Source organism: Cynara cardunculus (genome assembly GCF_001531365.2).
Source record: "Cynara cardunculus var. scolymus isolate 2C chromosome LG 1, CcrdV1, whole genome shotgun sequence".
NCBI classification, from domain to species: Eukaryota; Viridiplantae; Streptophyta; class Magnoliopsida; order Asterales; family Asteraceae; genus Cynara; species Cynara cardunculus.
The window spans coordinates 10379765-10405466 of NC_037528.1; the positions used below are offsets into that span (position 1 = coordinate 10379765).

Here is a 25702-nt window from a genome sequence, read left to right on the forward strand (position 1 = left end):
TAAATTAAATTATAATAAAAAATTGAATTAAAGAAGTTATACCAAGAAGAGAGAAATATTAAATAGTTAATTTGATATTAATATCGATTTATTTTTTTTCAAAATTTATGCTATCTTCATATTTATATTTCATTCAAAAATAAAACATTATCATTTTCTCAAAACCACATAAATCGTATTATATTGATAGAGACAAAATAAAAACTAAACATTAAAATGAAGGTTTATCTTGCTGCATTATGTGAGTACCCTTCTAGAGGTCAAATAATTCTTAATAGGTTTTCTTTGTTGACTTTTTAATTGTTACCTGGAGTCAACAATTTCATATTTGGAGCATCTCCAATTATATTTTTATCTTTAAATTAAGGTAACGTTATATGCATTTATTTTTATTTTAAAATTAGGTTAAGTCATGCAATGCAATGAAGATGTAAAAAACAATATGTTGATGTGTATGAAAAAAAAGTTAGTAAATAGGAAATAGGAATGTGTTTAGCAACGTAGAAGGGTTTTAAATTATTGTAGGGACTAGGGAGTAATTTGCTTAAATATTAGTGAACAAAGTGTTTTTTTTTAATATGCTAATTCCAACAATGGACTGTTTGACAGATATTGAATGGTAAGTTATCAGAATGATCAAGAGACTCTTACAATATAGTGCAAAATAAAATATAATTGTTTGATAATTATTCAGATTGAAATCGTGGTGCTGAATGGTTCAGGGAGGCTTGAGATATAAAATTATTCAGAAGGTTTTAAAACCATTAAGAGACAGACTTCTTTTTTGTCAAACAAGATTCACCTCTTAATGATTCATATGCTGCTTTTAATGGAACTATCAAGAGGTAAACAAATAACTCCATATGTCTAAGGTAAAAAATCTTCATGCAAGGAACGTTCTTAAATTAATAAAACAAGATAATATGAATCAAGTTGATTAATATTTTGCATCTAATTAGGATTAATAATGACATATTATGCAAAATGAGAAACTAGAGAATTTTGTTGGAACAGATTTTTCAAACCGGAAAAAGTAAGAGAGAGAAAGTAAACATCTCTAAATTTGAAGAACTTTCTAAAAATGATTGTTTAAAATCGAAAAAGAATATTTTATTCTTTGAAATTAAATGTTTACAAGAGAGAGATAATATTTTATGTTAGTAATATAATTAATGTTGTAATATCTAAAATGAATAATATGTTGAAGTTGAACGTATAGTCTTTTGTAGATTTTGATTTTTGACTTTTCATTTTAAAGGAATTTTATAGAATTTGTTGAAAATGATAAAATTTATAGCTTTAAATTCAATTAAATTTCTAACGGTTTTGGTGCAAGCATTTGGGATTATTTAATTTTAAATTATTAATCCCCAAACACCGGAATTATATGATTATCTAATCAATTTACTTAATATGCAATCGAAAAAAAAAAAAAAAACCAAAAGGTGGAGGTGTAATAATCATATGTAATAAGCGGTGTTTCAACAGAAAAAGTTGGTTAACATAATGATGATGAAACTTAATCATCATCAGACAAACAAACAACTTCATTGCCACCATTTTCTTTACTTGCGTCCAGAAACTCAACATTTGGCTGATGAAAACCAGCTGCTGCTTGTGTATCAATGTCCATAAGCAAACCGAGGGCCGGTAGGCTTAATATATCAGCACTTGGCAACACTATTCCATTTTCAACCCTCCCTCCTGCTGCAGCACTATAAAGCCCAGTGTGGCTTATTGATATCGATGGCATAGGTGGTAGTGAAGCTTGGGGAAGTGAGGAGGATGTGGTGACATGCACACTACCTGCTCGATGCTGCTCAGATGGGAGCTGAATAGGTGGTGCTACTGCCACTGATGCTGCTGGCTGAGATGAAGCTTGGCCCAGCGATGGAGTTGCTGCAGGTAAACTTCTTGGAGAATTCTGAGTAGGTTGGCCGTTATGATTTTTTGGAAAAGTTAGTGGCGTTTGTGATGACAGCCGAGCTGAAGCTTGCAAAAAGGTGGCAGAGGATGCTGACAAGCTGCTTGATGTGTGCTGACTTGACTTCATTCTGTGAGATGCAAGATCATGAGTAATGGATGTTGAAGGCCTAAAAGGTCGAATATGTGGGGCCGGAGCACGGATTTCACCAGTTAATCGTGGAACCCTGGTGGAAGGCGGTGGTGGTCTACTAGATCTGCTAGAGGAGGTGATGTTAGGGGGTGGCGGTGGTCTACTTGGTCTGCTAGAGGGGGTGATGGGGTTGATATTAGGTGGTGGTCTGCTTGGTGTACCGGTGAGGCTGATAGATGGTGGTCTATTTGGCATGCTCAATGGGGTAATTGGGTTGGTGTTAGACGGTGATCTGGTTGGCATGCTCGAGGGGTTGGAAGTAGACAATAGTCTGCTAGGTGTGCTCGAGAAGAGATTTGCAGACTGGTGAACTATTTGAAGAGGTGGCTGCAGCCTCGTAACCTGTTGGCTTCCTGAAGATTGAGCAGGTGAAGATGAAGTAACCACAGTGGAATGCCGCAGGGATGGTTGCACCGGAAACTGATGCAGATGCTGCATTCCTCCCGATTGAGCAACTGCAAAGAATGCAGGTGAAATCACATAAACACAAATGATTATAATTCCAAATACGACCATCTTCAAGAAAGCATACCTTGTCTTCCTCTAGGGTCGGAAGGGCCGACATCTTGGCACTTGAACCTGAAAGCCTCGGCCAATATTTTATTCATGACTGTTCTGTTGAGATTGATATCAACTTCCTTCATTTTTGACTGAAATGCTGCCTCTGCATCCTGCCGTTTAGCATCATACTTGAGATTCATCTGAGCAATCAATTCGGCGAATTCCTTCTCATAGTCAGATTTCAGCTTCTGCTTCTGCACAAAGACAATACCCAGAAGCATGATGAAGAGTGAAGACATAAACTTCTAGCAGCGATTTAAGTTAAAAATCAAACTAGACACTGACAATAGCTTCGTGGAATTTGATAACATTATCCTTGAGTTCATGTAATTTCTCCACTTCAGCTTGAAGTGGATCAGAAGAAAACTTGGACTTATTAGGTGCCCATGAGACCCCTTGATTATGGTTCTCGGATCCTTGCATGTTCAACAGGTTTGGCCCCGGTGGTGTAGCAGCTCGACTTGAAACTTCCGTAGTAATCTCTGAAACTTGAGGTGGTGCCTCAGGACTTGGGGGAGGGTTATGTGCCTCGTGTCCAGGTGGTGTAGCGGCTGATAGAGTGGTCTGCCCATCACTGGTAATCTCAGGCACAAGTTTACTGACTGAAGGTGTATCAGATTGATTCTCAGCAACTGCAGGATTAGCCGACAATGAGAAACACGATTCCTCATGAAGGTGAAGGGACGAATCTTCTGAATTGAACTGGCCATCTTTTCCAGCATCTATAGTTCTCAGATTATTAATTTCCGTTGAAGAACATGGGTAGCCTTGAACTACATTATCTTGAACAGACTCATTTCGGATCTCCTGACAAGTCCACATATTTTACAATGTTATCTCACAAGAAAAGAACAGCACCAATTTATATATTAGTTGAAGAATCAGATGGAGCAAAACCATGAAAGAATCTTGATATACAAATACAATCACTTCAGTTATAAAAATGGTAGAGGTAGATGGTTCAGAGTGATTAGTTAATTCCAAAGGTTTGATCTCTGTATTACCATCTATGCACGATCTTTTTGAACAATTTCGGTGATACAATAAGAAAAGATTAGTCTCTCTGACTGGGTTATGGTTCAAGTTGAATGGGCCAGATTGGATGAAGATATAGACAAGATGCGCAAAATAAACTCACCAAATATGTTGGAACTGATTGACCTGAAGCTGGAAAAACTAGAGGCAGAACTGAGGGTAGTTTTTCTTTTGACACAGCTGCAGAAGGTGAGTTACTGTCATCTTTTTGGTTGCAACCAACAGCTAGCGATACCATTCCAACAGAGCCAAGATGCCCCTCAACATCATTAGGACTGATATCATTCTGATCCTCCCGGAAATGTGATCTATCAGAAATCGTAGCGCCTGCTTCAGTAATTTCTTTGTTGCAATCTGCAAGTAACACTTTCATCCTCAAAGAATCAACTTGCTTCTCCACATCGTTACAAACACCTTCATGATTTTTTACTGGAATCTCTTCAACTGGCACACTTGATGTTGCTACATCAACCACTTGCTTTACGGAAGCACGTGAGCTTGTTGGTTCAGTGCTGTTCTCACTATTGCTTGAACTACATGGCCTCTTGGATTGTTCCTTATTTCTAGCACCTGACACCTCCTCAAACACATTGCCATCTACCTCAACATTGTTTGTACCAGTCTTTGCACAACTTCTCCCATTAGGCTGGTCCTCAATGCTAGCACTAGCCAATTTAAAGGACAGCGCATTCACTGTAACACTTGCTGAATTGGGATCTGTATGAGAAAGTATAGTTTCAGAACAGATGCTTCCACTCACCGTCGCATTTGGACTGGTCATAATATCAGATGATATAACCAGACCGTGATGCTCGCCGTGTACAATTTTATCAGGACATTCTACTTCCATCAGATTTCGGGACAAAACTGGAGCTCTTTTAGGGCTATCTTGATCTCCATGTTCACTACCAGAGAACTCCATCTGGTTCTCTACTTTTACGTCCTGTAGGTCAAATGGTCCTGGGTGTGACACCCTTGGATCTAATGACCATGTGAAAGTAGCTTGGGCTGATGGTATACGATCTTTTGACACATCGCTTTTCTTTTGGTTCTCTGTATGACGTAAGAACATGTCCCTTGCTGGTTCCAACTTCAAATACACCGATTTTGCCTCTTCTTCATTGCAAATGAAACTCAAGTGTTTCTTTGCAAGAGCAACTGATTGTCTCCTATCAAGCTTGTGTTTTAATAATGCAGAACCAATCCAACACTGGAACAACAGCATATACCAGTTAGTAAAACGATAAGAGGAAAAAAAAAATCACACCTTTGAGATTCAAAGAATAATAGATCTCGTGATCACAGGCATGCAATAAAGGGGAGAGGGAAAAAATTATGCATTATATGGAAATATGGCATTTTTAAAGTTGGTTAAAGTGTATATGTGAGACCCTTCAGAAATTATATTTAGTGATCATACCCAAAAGGATCAGGAAGAAATTTTTTCCCTTCTTAGTTATCTATGGCCAACCAAATATCTTAGCCTTCAAATCTATTTCGATTCCTTCCACCCAAGCAAATTTGATCCCCTCTTGACTTTCCTAAGGGTCTCTTCTAGGTATAACCAAAACTGAGATATATTGCAAGTGAAGGAAAGACTAGAAAAAGTGAAAAACCTTATAACTTTATGCTTAACAAGATCAGGAAAAAAGCAAAAAAATATCTATTTTTTCACCATATCAGAAAAAGTTCAGACCAGAGATATCAAGAAAGCCTGTAATGTATTTGCGGGTTCCTCATTGACATGATAATTCTCGATAACATATTCGAGAAATCTTTCCACCATTATCTTGACATCCCCCTGCATTTACAACCAAGAATAGGAAAATCCAATCAAACATGTTATCTGTTTCTAGCAAGTAACATACAGCTTTAAACAAGATAACAATAAAGAACATGTTTACGTTCACAAATAACAAGATATATAATTATTATCCAGTGGTACATGGATGACAATCTTCAACAAAGATAAGAACAAGCTGCATTAAATCGGAAGCCCAGGATTATCCTAATGTGGTCTATGGGACTGTAATAGATATATGTCGATAGGCACCAAGTTAGGAAGCAAAATTTCTCTAATTACAAATTATGCATCAAAATATAATCCATCACCTAACAACTACTATTCTATTCTGAAATAGAAAATTTGAAATGCAATCTTGCTTGAGCTATCCAAGAATCTTGCATTATTTCAGCAATTAACAACTGGTCCTCGTAACCATTCTAATTTTGGATATCTACCATGAAATAAGATGCTACATATTTGTCCCAATTTAGCATAATTGTGAAATGAACGTCAGGATTTCTATCCTGCATATCCTATCACCTTTGGCAGTGAAAAGAACCTTCATGGTTCCTTCTCGAATTAAATTTCTTTTGTAGGCATTTGGTGAAATTGCAACAAAAAGAATAATAGAAAAAGTAGATTCTCATAATGGATGTAAAAATATTTTGGATTATACATCACTAGAACGCTTCCTAATTATCATTCGTACCAATACATATTACAAAGATCTTTTTAAAAGTTGAAGCAAACATGCTATGCCAAATCAATTCACGATTCGTGAACTTGTGTAGCCACTCTTGATTCAGTACCTTACGACTATTTTACTCACTCCGGCCCAAAATTGAAGCATAGCTTCCCTTTTGGGGATGTTCCAAATAAGAAGTAGCATGTGTCCTTTTTGGCAGAGATTCAATCATAATTACATCTTTGCCTCAAGTGATTTGCAGAATATTATTCTGGTGAGCAATGATCCTCTTATTTGTCACTATTAAGGGCGATGCAAAGCTAATAGTCCAACAGTTGAATGGAACTATGTACCAGGTCAACCGTTGCATATTTGATATTCTAGTATCAAAGGTGGGGGAGTATCTAATTATGCATGGGAAGGAAGTACCTAGCAAAGCTGTTTTCTTCTTTACGTAGACCACATCCTCATACTTGGGCAAAACATAAAATAACTTCCGAAATCTTATAATCTTTAGTGATATAACGCGTAGAGTGAGGTTCAGGGGAAAACCCCCCAAAAAATGAAAAAGTAAGAAACACCCTCATAATCATTCATCTGTACGGTATGCACATGTGCATACAAGTAATTGAAGATGTTTCCGGGTTTCTATGCACGTGTGTATGTTATGCACATATGCATACTGGAAAAATTACTTGTATGCAAATGGGCATACCATACAGATGAATGGTTACTAGGGTGTCCCTCCGTTTTTCAATTTTGCGGTTTTCCACTGAACCTGACCCATAAAGTGTATGTACCGACACATCTACACTTTGAAAGGGGATGACTACCTTAGAGACAAATAGGAGCTACAGAGAATTTGATATTCCTATTTCAGAAGAAAAAATATGGCAGAAAGAATAAAGTACCACCATAGGATTTCCTCAATTGACACTGACAAACACTAGTAAGATATCTAGCAATAACATCACAGTGATTCCTAGGTGTATAAAATTCTCTCCAAGAGACATAACTGGTGTTATTGTCAAATTTTCTAGCTTTAGAATACGTCTGAACAAATAGGTAAGAACCATACCGATAAACCGAGGACTTCACATAGTTTAGATATATTGAGCTTCAAGAGGGACTGAAAGTCTGTTTCATTATGGACTGCATCACACCAAAAGCTGTTACCAGGGGATGATTGTGATCCATCATGGGAAGGAACGCTAGAAATCCCTGAAAGAATATGTGAGGATCTTAAATTCAGAAGTCACTGTTATCATGATAGCTATACAACTTATGCACAATCTGGTTGACTCGATTTCCATTTACAATGAAAATTTAAAAGAACTAGACATGTCTAGTAAAATGAGCATTACTAACTCACCCCTACATGCCCCTGCAATTTCACCTTCTACGGTTCCTGAGATTGACGCAACAGGTTCAGTGATGTTTGCAGTTTTCTTACGCTTGCGTCCAACATCCTCATTGCCGGCATTTATTTTTTTAGGTGACTGCTCACAATACTGGGGTCTTTTCCTTTGCCTTGGGGTTGACCTAGATAAAAATTTCCAACACGGAACCCTTCCCACCAACAAATTTCTCCAAAAGGTATTAGGCTGTTCCCCATTTGGCAACTGGGTTATTAGCTCACTTGGCAATGGAAGATTCTTACTGTAAGTTCCACCACTTTGTTGAACTCTTGTAATTATTGACTTGGATGTATCTGTGTTCTTACATTTGTGAGAAATCAAGTTTAAGAACTCTTCCGTTACTTCGTTCAGCAAGTGTTCTTCAGAGGAAATATTCAGAACAGAGGTACTATGAAACTCAGTAAGTTTCTTAAACAAGTATGTGGCACCCCACGTGAGCAACGCATCACTAGTGCTCCTACTCAGATTCTGCAACTTGCTATCGATAGTTACATTGTGCTCTGCAAGTATAAGAATTTTTTCTTCCAGTGTCCAGGAAGTATATAAGCGGAATATCATAATTTGTTCCGACTGTGGATCAAGAGCTATTTTCTGTAAAGCTCTTAAATCATTTGCAGGATTCCAGTCACTGTCAAATATGACTATGATGTCAACTGACGATAGTTTTATGCTTGGAAGACAAGCGCGATATTCTAGTAAAAAGATGAATCTACCCATATCTTTGTTGTTGAAGTTATTTAAAGCAGCTTGCTTCTTGGAGGGGATAGTTCCAATCCCATCCACACGCTCATAGGAGTCTTCACCAAATCTCTGACGAACAAAATCATCCAAAATGTCTCCAATAGAAGTTGAATCTTTTCCGGAACCGCTTAAAGGCTGTCAGGATACATGCATAGATGAAAATTTGATATAATCACAGAAGACTAGTATAACTTTCCACGGTGAACAAAAGGATCTCATTGAACAGGCACATCCAACAGAAGATGCAGATCTCAGAACATCAAAAAATCTAGCTATAAGGATTACACTCTATGTTCATTTGGCTGCAGTTTTCACTGGTAAAATAAAACCACATTATACTCGGAATAATCCATATAGCAGGAGCATTCCTTGTTCACCTGTATGCTTCACAAATAACTTTGAAAATTTTGGCCGTTAAAGGTAATGTAAGGCCAAAATCATACTGTTGAAAGCCTATTCAGTTGCAAGGTGGAATTTCAATTCGGAATAAACAAAGCAGTAGTAAAGTCCTTCAGAAACAACATCATCAACTAGGTTGACTCAGAAATAAAAAAACCAGAGCTTTTTAGATTTTAATAATTTAAAATAATCCAAACAAGTCGGTTAAATTAATTCTGTTCAACACAACATTCCCTCCTTTAATCTGTCCCAAAGATCACACCTTGGATTTAGAATTCTAGCTTACATGTTTATAAATTCAAATTTAACAAAAGCAACTTTTAGTTTCATAATATCAAAATGTTGTTTTTTAATATTTCTGTGCTTTATGGTGGTATACAAATATTATGTCTACAAAAACAACTTTCTTTTATCAAATCAACATCAAAAGGAACTTTGGTGACTGTTATGGTCAAAAGCAATACAAACTCAATATTGGGATGGACGGACCATTAACTAAGGCAAACATTAAAAAAGAAGATTTGAGACCGACTCTTCCAAGTCTTGGAATCAATGCTCCATGACTAGGACAAGGTCACAGTTCTCAAAGCAAAAGTCCCCATCTCTGTTTTGATGAATCCCACAGAGTGGTTCTGAAAGATCATAGTGGTGAATGATTTGATAAATGTTGAAGCAACTTGAGAATAAAAGCAAAGACAAGAAACAATATAGTTTAGCAAACATCTATTTCACCTGAAAAAGAATAAGAACTCTGAGTTGGCGCTTTCTCATCTCGGGCAGTATCAGGTCCAGAAATTGCAGTTTGCCACTTGCTTTTATGCCAACATCTAAAAACTTGGCTGGCTCAAGACCCTTTGTAAGGACACCTTGAAGACCTTGGTCGACAATGTAGGGGTGATCACAACACTAAAAAGAAGAAACTAGTATCAACCAAAGACATGATAATGTGCAGTGGAATATTCGTCAGTATTTAAATTATTCAACAAGATATGGAGAACTTTTCATTGTTTAATACAGAAGCAGATTAACATTGAAGACAAAGATAGCAAGTATAACTTCCGTAAACTCCCCCATTCCAAATATTATCTATACTTTATATTCAGTTGATGAAATGATACGCCAAAAGAATTTGGGTGAAGCAAGGATGGAGAAATGTAAACATTAAAGGGCATTGAAAAGTCATCATGAATTCATTCCATTTAATGACATGGTTAGTTTTAGTAGAGATAGCCACAGGTCTGTTTCACTTTCAAGTTGCTTCTTCTTATCCATTGCCTAGTAATTGGCAAAATAGATCTTCATAGCTTAAATTTCTTTTCAAAAATTTCTTTCCGGAAATGAAGTCCTAGATATTTAGATAATGCACATGTGTTTAACAACTACAAAGAACATGCAATAGTTATTAGGGGTGTTTCATGCCTTGTGAAAAAGAAGAGCTTAACATTAGTTTCTTATGGCAAAGCTCATCAATCTTGAAAACAGATGAGGGGATCAACAAGTAAACTATTTTCATGTAATTAAATTATGGTAGTAAATAGCTGTCAGAAATATCAGGAAAAACCAAGACATTGAGATGTCTCACCCTCTCACTATCATATGAGATTATCAAATTGAAAGGGAAAAATCATGTAAAACTGTAAAGCACCAGACCTTCACCTCAGCTGGTCTTTTGATTTGGGTGATAGGATCAGAAGTAGCTAGAGGTAACATATAAGTATTTCCACATTTATGAAGTAAATATCTGATCAATACAATATAACTACACTCCAAGGGGCTGTTTGGTTCGTGGAATTCTAAGGAATTTGATGAAATCGGAATGACAAATTCCTTCAATCAAATTCCTGGATGATGTTTAGTTCGCAGATTGAATCGATTGGATTCTGCTAAATTCCATGGTTGAGGGATTTGATCATTCCTTGGCATAAGTGAAACATTTGAATTTCATTTTGTGACAAATGTCACAGATTTTATATTTTGGTTTTAAAAAACATAAAATAGCATTTACATCCAATCTAACCAACACCCCCACCATCACCCCCACCACCACCCCCACCGCCACCAACCACCCCAACCAACCTTCACTACCGTCACCATTGTCATTGCTACCCGCCACCCCAACCCCGACACCACCACGAAATAATTGGCGTCGTCACAGCCGCCACCCCCACCACACCACACCCCTCAACACATGCAGATTCCAATTTTTATGCGAGATCCCATTCCAAATCCTGCCAACCATATGCGTGGTCAAATTCCATTCCAATTCCTTCAAAGGCCAGAGTCCTTTGATGGGTTCCAGTTCCACCAAATTCCATTACGTCAAACAACACTCTAAAGTCATTAAATCAATTATCCGAGAATTTGTTCAATATGTCAACAACATCCTTATAGCAAGCAGAGAGAATTTATGCAATGGCATAGTCTCCCAATTATGATAAGCATACACCAAAAGTTAATGGCATAAAGATGTAAGCGATGCTAGCATACTAATGTTGAGTTAATAGTCCAGATATAAAAATAAAACATGAAGAACCACTAGTATTATATATATGCAAAATATATAATTTTAACTTAAATTCACAGGTAATTGGGTGTACGCTGTACCCACTCCACCCACATGTACAGGTATAAAAACACCCAGTCTTTTGGGTACTTTAAATTTGCAATCAGTACATGATTTTCAGATACACCCATAGATAATGGGTAGTTTGTCGTACAACACTAAACGCTTATCTTTTCTCTTGGTTATGCATGAGATTGAAACGAGTACTGAATGAAGGGTGCAGAATTGTATAACATTACAGGTGAGAATGTTAATTGATATGAACAATATTGATGTGCTTCTAAGCATCTATAAGGAAAATGAGGACATTTTGCATCAACAGCATAGATATAACAAGATTCAACTGATGCAAGAATAGTGCAGGAACAAACCTTCCGGTTAGAAGCAAGAATGTCATGGAGAGCCCCAAAAGTATCACTTTTTGAACATGAACTAAGAGCCATAGCATTTGAAAGTAGCATAGAACAATACTGCTCAAGCTGCAGATTGGATATCTGGACAGGAACCCAAAATTCTACAAACTTAGAAGAGCTGGACTTGCATTCATATGCAATAAACTTCGACAAATTAGGCCAAGCACCATCAAAATCTAGGAGTGACAACACATCAAGATAACCGGCCATGCTCACCTGCAACACAACATTAACTCATGCTCTTAGTAGCAGCAGGAGAGTTGTGGAGACAAGAGACACAGAACACAAATGCTAGACATGGCATTTAAACACACAAAATAAATGATTCACTTAAGGGAAGGAACTTACAACTAATGGACCAGAGAACACAAGCAACCTCTTGTAGGTGGATAGGCTCTTAACGTGACTAAAATGAGAGGAGATTTCTAAGCTCTGAGATTCATCAACTATGACTGCTTCCCATTTTATGGCTTTTAACACATTTAAATCCTGTAAGGAGATCATAAGAAACATAACAAAATTACTATGGAAAAACAACAATACAAACTCCATGTTCGCCATCAGGGATCATGAACTTATTTGGCACTCCATTAGAAAAAATTGTGCAGATCTAATGGTAACTGGATTGTAGAAAAAACAGAAACCCCCTGACAATTGTTAGATATTTATTTCCAGTACCATAAACCTGCTATACTTACATACCTTAACAAATGCATCCACATGGTAAAGAAGTACTTGGAATGCTAACTGACCACCTTCCTTTTGAACTTCTAGCAATCTAGAACCTCGTTGGCCCTCCTCAAGGGAAACTTTGAGGTCATTACAAAGTGCTATCCTTGAGAACATAGCTTCCCATTGTGATAGAGAATTGGATGGTGTGATTAGTAGGAAAGGAAGAGTTACACCCTTCAACGAGAGAATAAAGAGAACAATCCTCAGTGTCCGCTCCTGCAAGTGTGACATTCCCATCATATTCCTTTCATGCCTCTCAAGTCCCAACACAATAAAGCAGATAACCAAACCTGCTCATATAGGCTCAGTACAAAGCTGATGCGTAGAAGGTAAATGGAATAGCAAGAGAAACTATTCATACGCTTGGACATAAGAATACAGACAATTATAAGATATACAACAAAGATTTGGATCCAAGGTTCCAGCAATTTCAACCTTGACACATGGTGAACAATCGCGACCATGACCCACTGTTCCACTTCCACCTACATGCGCACAAGAATACTAGCCAGCCCCCAGCAGCAGCACTTCAAAATTGGAGGTCAAAAGAACATTTTCTGACGGGAAGGCAGGAGCATAATGGAAATTTCAAGAAATCACTCATGTTGTCATCAGGATAGTTATTACTTTTATCATTTGCATTGTTGTATAGGAGAATAGATTCATTTATGATATGTACTCCTACTTCCACTAGGCTTCAATACTATAACGATATAGTCTTATGTACAGATGTGCTCTCCAATCATGACAACAGAATCACTTACACTTTGACCATGTTCTTGAGTTCCACTGTAATGGCCACTCCTTGTGAGGGTAGGTGTAATTTCAATATTTTTCATTGTTCTCTTCTCTTCTCACCCACCCAGTCTATTTATTCTCTCACGCCCTACATCAAAGTAGTAGCAGAGCTACTAATAGGATATTTAAGCTTTAGGACTGCATCATGTTACTTAATGATAACTCCAAAGATTCCAAGTCCAAAACACGTCTTCCTTTACCCATTCATAAACCCTGATCCCCTCCCACACAGCTTCTACTTCTTCACAGTCTAGAAAATAACTATTGTTTACATGAATAATTCTATTCATGACACCATTCACCTACCTCACATTCACAGAATCCTTTCCAACACTGTACATCCACAAATCTTACAAATGAATTAATACCGAGGTGCAAGTGATTAATTTTAAAACTTTTCTCAACCAAAAGTAATATGATTATCCATGCTTTCCTGGCTGAAACCACATAACTCACACACAATTAAAGCTCGAAAAGAAGAAACTGTTGGATCAAATATCACAAGCAACAAGCAGTAAAAATAAGGACTCTCAACATGCTACTCAAACTGTGGAATTTTGCAAGACCAGTCCCCTTAATTTGTGTTTCCTAGCCACTTATTCAGTCTTTTCTTAAGAGGCCGGGGACGTAAAAAGATTTGACACATAATCTCCGAGGTAAAACCAGCAAGGCGGTGGGCCAAACACCAAGCTAAATGTTTAATGGCAAAAGCAAGTCTCTGAAAAGTAATGCCCAAGAAAGTACAATGAGAAATCTTCAGGTTTCATGTGATGCATCAACTTTCATGATTTTTCATTTTCCCTCCTTGTAAAACTTGGGGACAAGTTTTTTCAAATAAATGAGATGATGACAGGAAGACAAGAGCATTAATGACAATTCTACAAAATTAGTATCAGTGAGAATAAAAAAGGGATTGGAGACCTAGCATTGTAGGTCAGTAGAGCTTTAGAACATTATTCTGATTGTTATTAGACTAATGATGCCTTTTATCATTTAGTTTTATCGTTAGCTCTTTATTTAGTCTATAAAGAGAAGCATTTAGTTTTCTTTTATTCAACAGTTCCTAATTTGGAATAGATCTTTAGAATGATGGACAGTATTATATAGTAATGTAAACCTCAATCGGAATAGCATGTATAGGTATTTTATTCAACAGTTCCATCCGCAATAGATCTTTAGAATGATGTACGGTATTATATATAGTGATGTAGACCTTAATCACAATAAGATGTTAAGTGATTATGATTTATTTATGGTTATAAGCCCGGGTCTCATGGCCAATCCCTGCTGACAGTAGATGTTAACTAAACGTCTTTTTCGTTGTTCTTTGCTCTTCTCACCATTTATATTATCCTTCTTCTCTACCCACCAAGTCATTTCTGGTTTGCTGTTTTCTCTTTATGCATTCTTTGTTACTAGAAGCAACAAGACAGATCACATCAAGATCAAATCATGTGATGTCCCAATGAGTTTAGTTCCATGGTCCCACAAACATATTCAATTTCACTACCATCACTTGAAATTTATTACTTTTGCCACAATGAGGTCAATCTGATCAAACCAAACTTCAATCACAATCTAGTTTTCTGGACACAAAATCAAATCTAAGGTTGGGTTTTTTTGGTCGAAATTGTCAATCAGTAACCAAGTTACAACTGATCTGTAGCCCTGAATTGACCTGGTAGGTGACACATACTTTTAGTAGGACCTCTGAGAATTCTGATATACGGAGGTCTAACTGCAAATAGCAGAGCACAGTTAATCGTCAATCAGTAACCAACGTTCTGAGTTTTCCACTTCAAATAATCAAAGTTTACATGTGAAAAGTTAAGCCAGGTTATTGATGTAGACTAGTAAAGTCCTAATTCTATAGCTAAAACCTATTATAGAATACATACACGTCTAGAACAGGTCATAAGGATAAGGTTCTCTTTCTACAAATACCCAAATGACATAATTAATATAAGCTCAGAAAGTTCACCTGGTCATCAAAAACCAAGTTGTTCTTCTCTTTATTCCATGCATCATGTAATTTCTTAACATAGCTTAAATGGATATCATCCACTCCAGCTGGGTTGCCAGCAGGAATAGTTGGAAGTTTGACAGACAATTCCTTAATCTGTGGTAAAAGAAAAAGAAAAATAAGAATAGTTTGAATTAACAAACAAGAACAACATATAAATCCATGGCTCAAAGTTCAAACAAATGGCAAACACCACAATGTAACATCAACAGCATAAGACTGTCAGCAGGTGACATGTTTTTGCAGTATCAAAACAAGTAAAAAAGAAGAAAAGGCAGTTGAAAAACTCCAGGGCTCAAGTTTTAGGCTAGCAGCAAAAACATGGCAGTAATATAAGAAAATGAACAGAAAGATCTTCACCTAAACAACCACCTTATAAGCAGTGTGATCTTACACGGGTTTATTGGTAGAGCTTCTAAAAAATCATAGTTTATAGATGGTAGTAGGAACAAAAGAAGGGGAGCACAAACATGACTTTTGCTAGATATAACTGTCACAGCAAACTTACTATGACCCCGTATATAGAAATCGAGTAGAGATATGATCTATACATATGGACATCTTTATGGTCAAAGCACAGAAAAAGGTGGTTTACTTGATGAGTAGTGAGGAGGTAATAAACCCACAATTGACCCCAGAAAGGTTGACTTTTCCAGAAAGTTAAAACCAAGTATCTGCTATGAAATTATCGATCCTAGATAATAGAATACATTATAGATAGATATGGCACAATATGACAATAAAGCTTAAGATAATCTGCTACATGATCCACTGATAGGTATATAGACGAAGGATCAACAACGATTTACCCACGGTTTCTTTCTTAGTTTTCCATGGTTTACATAATAAGGTCCATCCATCACATGTAAGGGTTCAATTATTATTCCACTCCGCTTCAATATGGTGAATAGCCACAATCTAACATCTATGCATTTGAAACAAACCATTACTAAATGATCTGATACCAAGTATAACTCAGAACTACATCTTCATAATCAGATATAAATATGGGTTGTTCTCTTAGAATGCTTAGCTTGCATCTGTTAAGCATAAATTTATTGTCTACACCCAAATAAAAATTAATAAAATAAGTCATCAAATTCGAACCGCATCAGATAGAAATCATCAAATAGCTATTCTGGATTCGTTTGCAATTAGAAAAAAAAATACATTGCAAATTTGAAATTTTAATGCTTTGAGAGGAACTGAAGTTGTGCCATAAAATGAAGAACCAAAAAGAAATGTGCTATTTGATTTATTAGAATATAACCAGGGCCAATACCAATTTATGTACAAGCGCAATCAGGTTGATTGATATTTCTATTTACTTCATGATTTCAATATAGGCAACATTTTGATCCTACTAGCTAGGTAAATGGAGAAGACCACTTCCAAGAACATGTTGACAAACAAGTTGCCTGAATGAAGAAAACTAACTACTTAAAAAATGTATTATAAGTGAACAATGTCAAAAGATATACCTTATCATCTGATGAAGAAGGTATCTTTGCATTTCCATGCTGATTTTCATGCTCTCTTACGAGGTTATAACCTTCAGGTGAATCTAGAACAGTAATATTCTCCAATTCCCATGTGGCCTGCTCAGAATCAAGGCCTTGCCATTTCACAAGCCACTCATTGTGGTAATTCAAGACCTTACCTGAATTCTGCCGAGTCCCGTAAAGTGGCTTAAAAGACAATATCAGTCTTTTCTTTAACAATTGATGTGGCACAGTCCATTCTTCAGTCCACCTCATCTGGAAAGAGGAGGATGTGTTCAAGAAGAGGCTGTTACTACCAGAAAAATGAAATGTGCAGTATCACAAACAAAAAAGAAAAAAGAACATATGTTGATCACCCATTAATTTTTACGAACTAATCCACATCAATTTAAAAGTTCAATTTTTTACTTGAACTGATCCACCAAGCCATAAACAATTAAACTGATGGCAAAAGACTTAGAGCTTATTTACCAAACTGTTTTTGCTAAAATTTTCCATAAGCAGCGGAGCTTCAAGTAGCAACTGAGTTTCTGTTATCCACTGGTTGTGAATATGAGCAAGACCTTTGTATTTAACAAAATACTGCTTCTGCAAACCTGAAAGAGGAAATCATATGCTAAGTAGATTTCCAGAACCCGAGTAAGTACAGAAATAGAAGTGCAAGAAACATTGAAGTGAGTGGTTCATGCAAATCTTTTAGACCGTTCACTTTTTGAAGTAAAAATGTCTTATAAGTTCATTCAGACCTTCAGCATCTGACACCTCCACTTCTCTAGTATCCCAGATTGACTCTATGACTTGAACACATGATTTGATGTTCTTCACACAGAAGGGACAGCACCAATTTCCTGATGGAACGCTATTCACAGGAGGATCCAAACAGGAAAGGTGGTAACATCTGTTGCAACCTAATGCATCACAGTACCTGCAGTTACATGTGAAGTGAGTATGATCCTTCCAAAACATTACAGTGCTAAAAGAAGTGTTGAGAAATTAGAGAAAACTATGTAGAGAGAATTGAAGGAATCTTATTTACGAAATTGAGACTATATTTACAAATGAGGATAACCCAACTATTTATAGGTAGCAGTCAAGATACGCAAAACAGAAAAAACAAAACTAACTATTTCAATTAAAGCCACATCAAACAAATCTCCACCTTGGCTTTAATTCTAGTACAATTTTTTTTGCTTCCAGCTATCAATGTTTAGGAGATCTAAACAATGCTTAAACTTATTCAAAGAAATGGGTTTCGTCAGTGCATCATCAGTCTTCACTTTCTTCACTTTAATTCTCCTTTCCGAACGTATAAAGTGATAACGAGCATCTATATGTTTCGTTCCTCATGATGCACCTGGTCTTTTGCAAGACAGAGTACTCAGACTGTTACAAAAAACTACAGTCTGATATTGATGAAACCCAAGATCTCCAAGCAAACCTTTCAGCCAAATCTCTTCTTTTGCAGCCTCCATAAGAGCCATATATTCAGCCTCTGTTGTAGACAAAGCAACAGACGGCTGTAAGGTCGCTTTCCAGCTCACTAAAGCATCTTCAACAGTGAACACATATCCCGTTAATGACCTCTATGTGTCAAGGTCAGCTGCGTAATCAGAATCTGAAAATCCAGCCACAATACAATCTCCTTCTCCTCCATAAATGAGACCTATATCAGCTGTGCCTTTGAGATAACAAAAAAACATTTCACGGCAACCCAATGTTCTTTCCCCGGATAAGCCACGTAACGTGAAACAACACTAACAGCATGAGCTATCTCAGGTCTAGAGCAGACCATGACTTTACATAAGACTTCCTACAACATTAGAATAAGGAACTTTGCTCATATACTCCACCTCAGCCTCGGTTTGAGGTGCCAAAGCCACTGATAATCTGAAATTTGCCGATGAAGGGGTGCTCACAGGCTTTGCAGAAGCCATACCAAAACAAGAAAGTATCTTCAAAATGTAACTTTTCTGCGACAAGAAAAGTTTACGTCTAGATCTATCTCAAATAAACTACATACCGAGAATCTTTCGAGCATCCCCCAAAATTTTCATGTTAAACTCAAATATAAGGAGTCTTTTTAACTTCTTAATTTAAGCCATATCACGAACCACTATAACAATATCATCCACATAAAGTAACAGATACACATGTGACCCATCAACACCTTTCTTATGATATATACAGCAATCACAAGGGCTTCTAGTACAACCATGACTCACCATAAAGCTGTCAAAACGTTTATACCACTATCTCAAAAATTGCTTTAACCCATAAAGAGAGTTCTTGAGCTTAAAAACATAGTTTTCTTTACCTTCAGCTACAAAATCCTCCAGTTGACTCATATAGATTTCCTCTTCAAGCTCACCATGTAAGAAAGCCGTTTTGACGTCCAATGTTCCAACTCCAAATTTGTTTGTGCTACTAGTGCCAACAACACTTGAATGGATGTATGACGCACCACCGGAAGAAAATTTCATTATAATCAACCCCTTGCTCTTGGCTATAACCTCTAGCCACCAAACGTGCCCTCTATCTCACACTTTCAGCTCCTGCCAGCCCCATCTTTCGCTTAAAGATCCACTTACACGTCACAACTGTTCTACCTTAAGGTACCTTTACTAACTCCCAAGTTCTATTCTTGTGAAGGGATTCCATCTCTCACTCATGGCTACGATCCACACATCAGCCTCCTTCGTTGTGATTGCTTCTTTGTAAGTAGATGGCTTAAAGAACTCCATTTCCTCAGCAACTTGCAGAGCATAGGCCACCATGTCATCAAAACCATATCGAAATGGCCTACCAATTTGTCTTCGGGGATTATCTAATGCTATAGATGGAAACTCTGCAGGCTGGTGCTGATTTTCAAGCACAACAGGTTCTGGTTGAGGTGAGTTACTGCGCTGTCCAGCAGTATTCTCGCCTTCATCGGGACCATTTAACTCGTACTCCACCAGTTCGGATAGGCATGGGAATGGGGCAGGGACCTCAATCCCCGTCCCCGTCCCCGTCCTCGATTACTTATCTTTATCCTCGTCCCCATCCCTGCCGGGGCATATAATGGCATCCCCATCCCCAACGGGGAAACGGGGATTTTTTTTCCCGTTTATGTAAGTAATTTTAAATTAAATATGTAAAAGACCATACATGTTTAAATCTCAAACATTTTCAATAAACCTAAAACCAAAATGAATTTAATCTAATACAAAAAAACCACAACATCATATAAGAACTAATAACCTAAAACAAAAAAAAAATCAATTTAATCCAAAAAAACTTAGAGTCACATGTACCAAAAGATATTGAGTAATATACAAAACTTATCGAGTAATTCTATTTTGACTTGACATCCAAAATATTACATATTAACATCCAAAAAATGACAATTTTAGATTATAAACCTAGTTAGAAAATAGAAAATTATGAAATACTACTTTAGTTGAAATAAGTAATATACATATATATATATACATATATATATATAATTTATTAATTAATATATATAACGGGTACAGAGCGGGGAGTACGATACCTAATCCCCGTCTCCACTTGAAGTTCATTGTCGATTAGGTCATCGATCTTTACAGAACCGTAATAAGTTGTGTTCTGAGTTTTCTTATTTACCTTCTCTACATTGTGAGCCTTGTCAGTTTGCCAAACATCAACTTATTCATTTAAGTCCTAGAGTCTGCAATAAGCGGGCCTCATCCCCATTTGAGTTAGTCCATTCTGATGTTTGGGGACCATGTCCTGTTACTTCAAAACTTGGGTTTAAGTATTTTGTCACGTTTGTTAATGACTACTCTCGCAATACTTGGCTTTACTTTATGAAAAATCGATCTGAGGTATTCACACATTTTTGTTCACTCTACGCTGAGATTAAAACCCAATTTAAAGTATCCTTCGAAGTGATAATGCAAAAGAATATTTTCCCCAAACATTTCAGTCATATATGATTCAAAATGGCATTCTCTATGAGTCTTCCTATGTTGACACATCAGCCCAAAATGGGTTACGGAACGAAATTATCATCATCTCCTAGAGGTGGCTCGGGCTCTATTATTTCACATGACTGTTCCTAAAGTCTTCTGGGCTGATGCGGTTACTACCGCTTGTTTTCTTATCAACCGAATGCCTTACGCTGTCTTGGATGGTAAAAGTCCTTTCTCAGTTTTGTTTCCTACAAAATCATTGTTTCTTGTCGACCCAAAGATCTTTGGCAGTTCCTGTTTTGTCCACGATATCCGACCTCACATAACTAAGTTGGATCCAAAGTCTCTAAAATGTGTCTTCTTGGTTACTCTCGACTTCAAAAAGGGTATAAGTGTTTTCCCTCATGCTTAATCGATACATTGTATCGATTAGACGTTACATTCCATGAGAATATACGCTTCTTTTCTATGTCCACCCCTTGCAACCCAAAAGATAGTGATGATTTATTGGTGTATATCATACCTGTTCTTGCGTCTACTAACCCATCCCACTCGACACAGACCCAAGAGCCTACTAAACCATCGATAATTCATGTATATAATAGACGGCAACGACCTACATCGAATCTCGACCCAACGCCATCTACATCATCATTTGCAGATCCGCCTAATGATGATCCTCTTGCTTCGAGTGATCCACCACCTTCCGATACACAAGTTCCTGATCTTGAAGTTCCCATTGCTCTTCAGAAAGGTAAGCGTTCATGTACTTACCCTATTTCTTCTGTTGTTTCTTATGATAAACTTTCTTCACGTTGTCGTTCTTTGATCTCTACACTTGATTCTTTATTTGTTCCTAAAACGGTTAGAGAAGCTTTGGCCCATCCTGGATGGCGGGATGTTATGATTAATGAGATGAATGCTCTCGATCATAATGATACATGGGATTTGGTAGAGTTACCTGCAGGCAAAAAGGCAATTGACTGTAATGGGTATTGACTGTGAAAGTTAATCAAGATGGATCTGTGGCTCGTCTGAAAGCCCGATTGGTAGCCAAAGGATATGCTCAGACTTATGGGGTCGACTACCACGAGACATTTTCTCATGTGGCTAAAGTACCCTTCAACTGTTTGTTTCATTAGTGGCCACTTATGACTGGGTAGTACACCAACTAGATGTGAAAAATGTCTTCTTGCATGCTGATTTGAATGAGGAAGTCTATATGGAGAAACCACCTAGGTTTGTTGCTCAGGTTGAGTCTGGTAGAGTCTGTAAATTGCGTAAATCATTGTACGATTTAAAGCAATCCCCTCGTGCTTGGTTTGGACAGTTTAATGTCGTAGTGACTATGTTCGGCTTACAGAGGACTCTTATGATCACTATGTGTTCTTTACTTCGTCATCTTCCGGATGTATTCTACTAGTGGTATACGTTGATGACATTGTGATTATTGGGAGTGATGAGACTGGGATCAAGAAGCTAAAAGATTTCCTTGCATCTCGGTTTCAAACAAATGACCTAGGTCCTTTAAAATACTTCTACTATTGCCTGAAGTGTGCAGTATTTTCGATTGTAGCTATTTAACAGTTTAGGAGATGAGGTATTTTGTTGTGTGTGGTTTGGTGGGATCTACATGAGTCGTTATCAATAGATCGGAAGAGCAAGCATGGTTCCTTAAGGTCACGTTCTGTTGGGGAGGTGTAGGGAGAAAGAGGATAAGGTAGGAGGAGAGTTGTAAACCTTAGGGTACAAATAGGTAGCTTAAATTTAGGAACCTTGTTGGCAAGTTTTCGAGCTAATGGATGTGCTAACGAAGGGTAAAGCTGACATTACTCGTATCCAAGAGACTAAGTGGATGGCAAAGTGGACTAAGTAGGGTAACAAGTACAATTTGTGGTAGCGCGAGAAATGGTGTCGCAGTCATGCTGCAAGGACAACATAGCGGAAGTGATGATGCAGTGACGAGAGCGGTAATAGTAATAGGGATGGTTAGTTATCGACGTATGTGCATGTTCACCGCAAGTAAGATTGGAGGAGCCAGAAAAGAAGAGATTTTCTTGCATGAGTTTTTAATAAAAAGGATTTGATTTTGAACTCTTGAGAACATAAACCCAACAAAATTAAATTATCTTTAAACATCATCATTACATTGCAAGACATTTTTACTCGAAAGAAATAGGAGAAGTGATTTGAAAAAAAAAAGTTGCCTTTAATACAAAGTGCTCACCGAATAAATCCGGACGTCCGGATTGTTTTTCTTGTATGTCCCATATTACCTTTTATCATATGCACATTTTTTTTCAAACAGCCAAAAAAGCAGCAACCTTTCAGAAAAGTTGGTGGCAGACTTCCGCATTGGTCCAGATATTTTGGCAATTTTTTTTAAATTGTATGCTTTGTCCAACAATTCAAAAAACTTTTGAAGCATTCAATACTCTCAAGTCACAATTTTCTCCAATTTCAAGCCATTCAACGCTTAAACATTTTCATCTGAGAGTCATTAATTATCACTTGTGTTTATTATAAATAATCTCCAATCTTGTAAGTGATTTTTTAGTGTGAAATCCATCTTGCCTCTTGCAAAAACAAAAAGAGTTTCATTTGTATCTTGTACCAAGGTTTAAGTTCTACAATAAGGAACTTCTTATAGTGGACCGGCATAAGTAAAGTAGCCAAGCTGGTTAACTGCTCTAAGTACCAGAATTTATTCTCTTCCCTTCACTTTACTTCCATGTTATTGTGTGTTTGTATTGGGAGAAAAAAAATTCTCAAACCTTGTGTTTAAAACGAAATTAAATCCCCCCCAAAAGGTTGTCTACCAATCCCCTACTTTTTTATTCATTCGTCCGAGGATTAAATCTCTACTGATGATGAAGCCAAAGACTAATAATAATCCAGCTAGAGGTTGTCCTAACAATAAAGATACTAATCATTATAATGATTATAACAATAAATGATAAAGAAAACAACAATAATCATAATGGTTATACAAAAGATACAACAATTAGTAATTATGCTAACCATACACAAACAGGGGTCGACCCAGTGGCAAAGCATGGACTTCTGCCTGGTGGCGAAGTATGAGGATTACATCTCTATTATGGCCACAAAATTCATAAGTTTGCCAAGGCCATGTGGAGGAGACAATTCGCATGAACACCAGATATTAGTTGGGATAAAGTGTCGAATAACTTTGTTATTCAAACAAAATATATTGTACTTAGACAAGAATCAAAATGTTGTTAAGATCATTACCCTGACAATAGCTATATTAAACCCCATTGGCCCAAAAAATCAAGACAACTCTAAGCAGTCCACCCTATATAAACAAAGGAGTGTATCACCTAAGGGTGATTGTTTCACACAATCAAAGAGAGCTCACAATTCTTTTTATTCAACCATCTAAAAATAATTTTTGAGGGTTATATCTCTATTTACAATCAAGCTAGATACTAACCATAATAATGCTATCTTAATAGAAATAGAATAAGCAATGATTATGTGACAATAAAACGAAAACCAAACGTAATCAAATAACATTATAGTGTATTCCAAAACGAAGTACAATAAATAAGTAGAACTGTTAAGCGAGTAAGTTCAGCATAGTCCTCATGAGTATCTTAACAGAATCATAAATAATCAGCGATTATGTGAACAATAATCAAATTATTGACAACATAATTATCCTGACAAGTAGACAAAGGCCACATAAAATCATGATAGAACTAAACCTTTACCCTCAACTTCTAAACCTTGTTAACTAAAATTCAGTTGCTAACATTGGTTCATATGTAGAATGATGACATAGTTGCTTTTAAAGGAAAATTGTTGATAATGTGCAACTATCACTTACATTGATTAACATTTACGGTGTAATATTTTCCATGGTCATGGCATTAAACCGTTATTAATTAGTACAATAGCCTCTTGAATATAATTCTCCATGCCAAATATTAGGTTCAAGTAGATCGAAAAGAATAATGCTATAGATCAAGGCATGTAACAAGGGGCTTACTAACCTTAGCTTTCCGCCTAACTTGCAAACATTGCATATACTTGTTCCCATCCTTGACACACCATTATCTTTTTCAAAAGATTCAGCAAGACCAGCTGCTTCACATGTCGTCCTATCCTAGTGCAAGCATTAAGAGGAGGAAATTTATATGACTCAACTACTATATTTTACAAATATTCTGCTAATTGCTAAATGTTGAATGTTGAATCATCTATCAATTTGGGGCAACTCTGGCACTAAATTGTAGATACAAAACAAATCATTAATTATTGGTACATGCAATAAGAATTGTGGTTTGTTACTAGTTTACATCTATAACAAAGACGACACAAAAACAGCATATCAAACGGTTGACCAACCTCGGAACTAGAGGTGTCACATAAGTCTGCGTTACATTTTGTGTCACAAGAGTTGAGTTTTTGCTGCTTCCCCGAACCATGGGCTTTCCTGCAGGATAAAATGATTATGGTAGGCAGCAGAATAGAACTCCTCTAGATATTAGAAAGTGATGGGAGATGAAATCACGGATAGAGCTAAAACCATGTACGAAGAGTATCACCAAGTGAACAAAAGCAGAGAACAAAGGACAGTGTTTAGACCAATGAAACTAGTGATAAATTCCATGAATGTATCCCTCAAGGACATGTACAAGAAGGTATTTGTTGACTCCTGTCAACATGGTAGTAATAGCCTAGCTCTGAGGTATCTGCTTTTTATGTGGTTATAGGTGCAATCTTGTCCCCTACTGTGTGCAACTTGGTCTGACCGGTTTGAGCTTATAGGCTTTAAACGATGAGCTAATAAAATTAATGGTTCGTACACAACAGGGGAAATTCTAGAGCACAACCGATGTTAGTTTCATAAAACATGACAAGGCTGTTGTCACGCTAATGTAGAGCGTAAAAGTCAACAATATTACTTAATCTGATATAACAAGAATGAACTAAAACGTCAAAACACTTTTAACCTACTATGCAAAGCAA

At 36.9% G+C, this 25702-nt stretch overlaps 1 protein-coding gene across 1 annotated transcript in view; it reads right to left on the minus strand.

Annotated features, from left to right (window-relative positions):
- Window positions 1-1457: 1457 nt before the first annotated feature.
- Window positions 1458-25702, minus strand: part of LOC112508819 — a 35004-nt gene continuing 10759 nt past the window's right edge. Inside the window, exons 5-22 of the mRNA XM_025113610.1 lie at window positions 25079-25166; window positions 24724-24836; window positions 17519-17697; window positions 17244-17368; window positions 16931-17027; window positions 16752-16834; window positions 15229-15366; window positions 12420-12665; window positions 12066-12206; window positions 11676-11933; window positions 9474-9647; window positions 7556-8477; window positions 7262-7404; window positions 5409-5513; window positions 3816-4922; window positions 2963-3484; window positions 2649-2871; window positions 1458-2571 (exon numbers count right to left, since the gene is read on the minus strand). Of these exons, the coding sequence (XP_024969378.1) occupies window positions 1520-2571; window positions 2649-2871; window positions 2963-3484; window positions 3816-4922; window positions 5409-5513; window positions 7262-7404; window positions 7556-8477; window positions 9474-9647; window positions 11676-11933; window positions 12066-12206; window positions 12420-12665; window positions 15229-15366; window positions 16752-16834; window positions 16931-17027; window positions 17244-17368; window positions 17519-17697; window positions 24724-24836; window positions 25079-25166 (5716 nt within the window). The 3' untranslated portion in view covers window positions 1458-1519. The remainder of the gene's footprint in view (window positions 2572-2648; window positions 2872-2962; window positions 3485-3815; window positions 4923-5408; window positions 5514-7261; window positions 7405-7555; window positions 8478-9473; window positions 9648-11675; window positions 11934-12065; window positions 12207-12419; window positions 12666-15228; window positions 15367-16751; window positions 16835-16930; window positions 17028-17243; window positions 17369-17518; window positions 17698-24723; window positions 24837-25078; window positions 25167-25702) is intronic.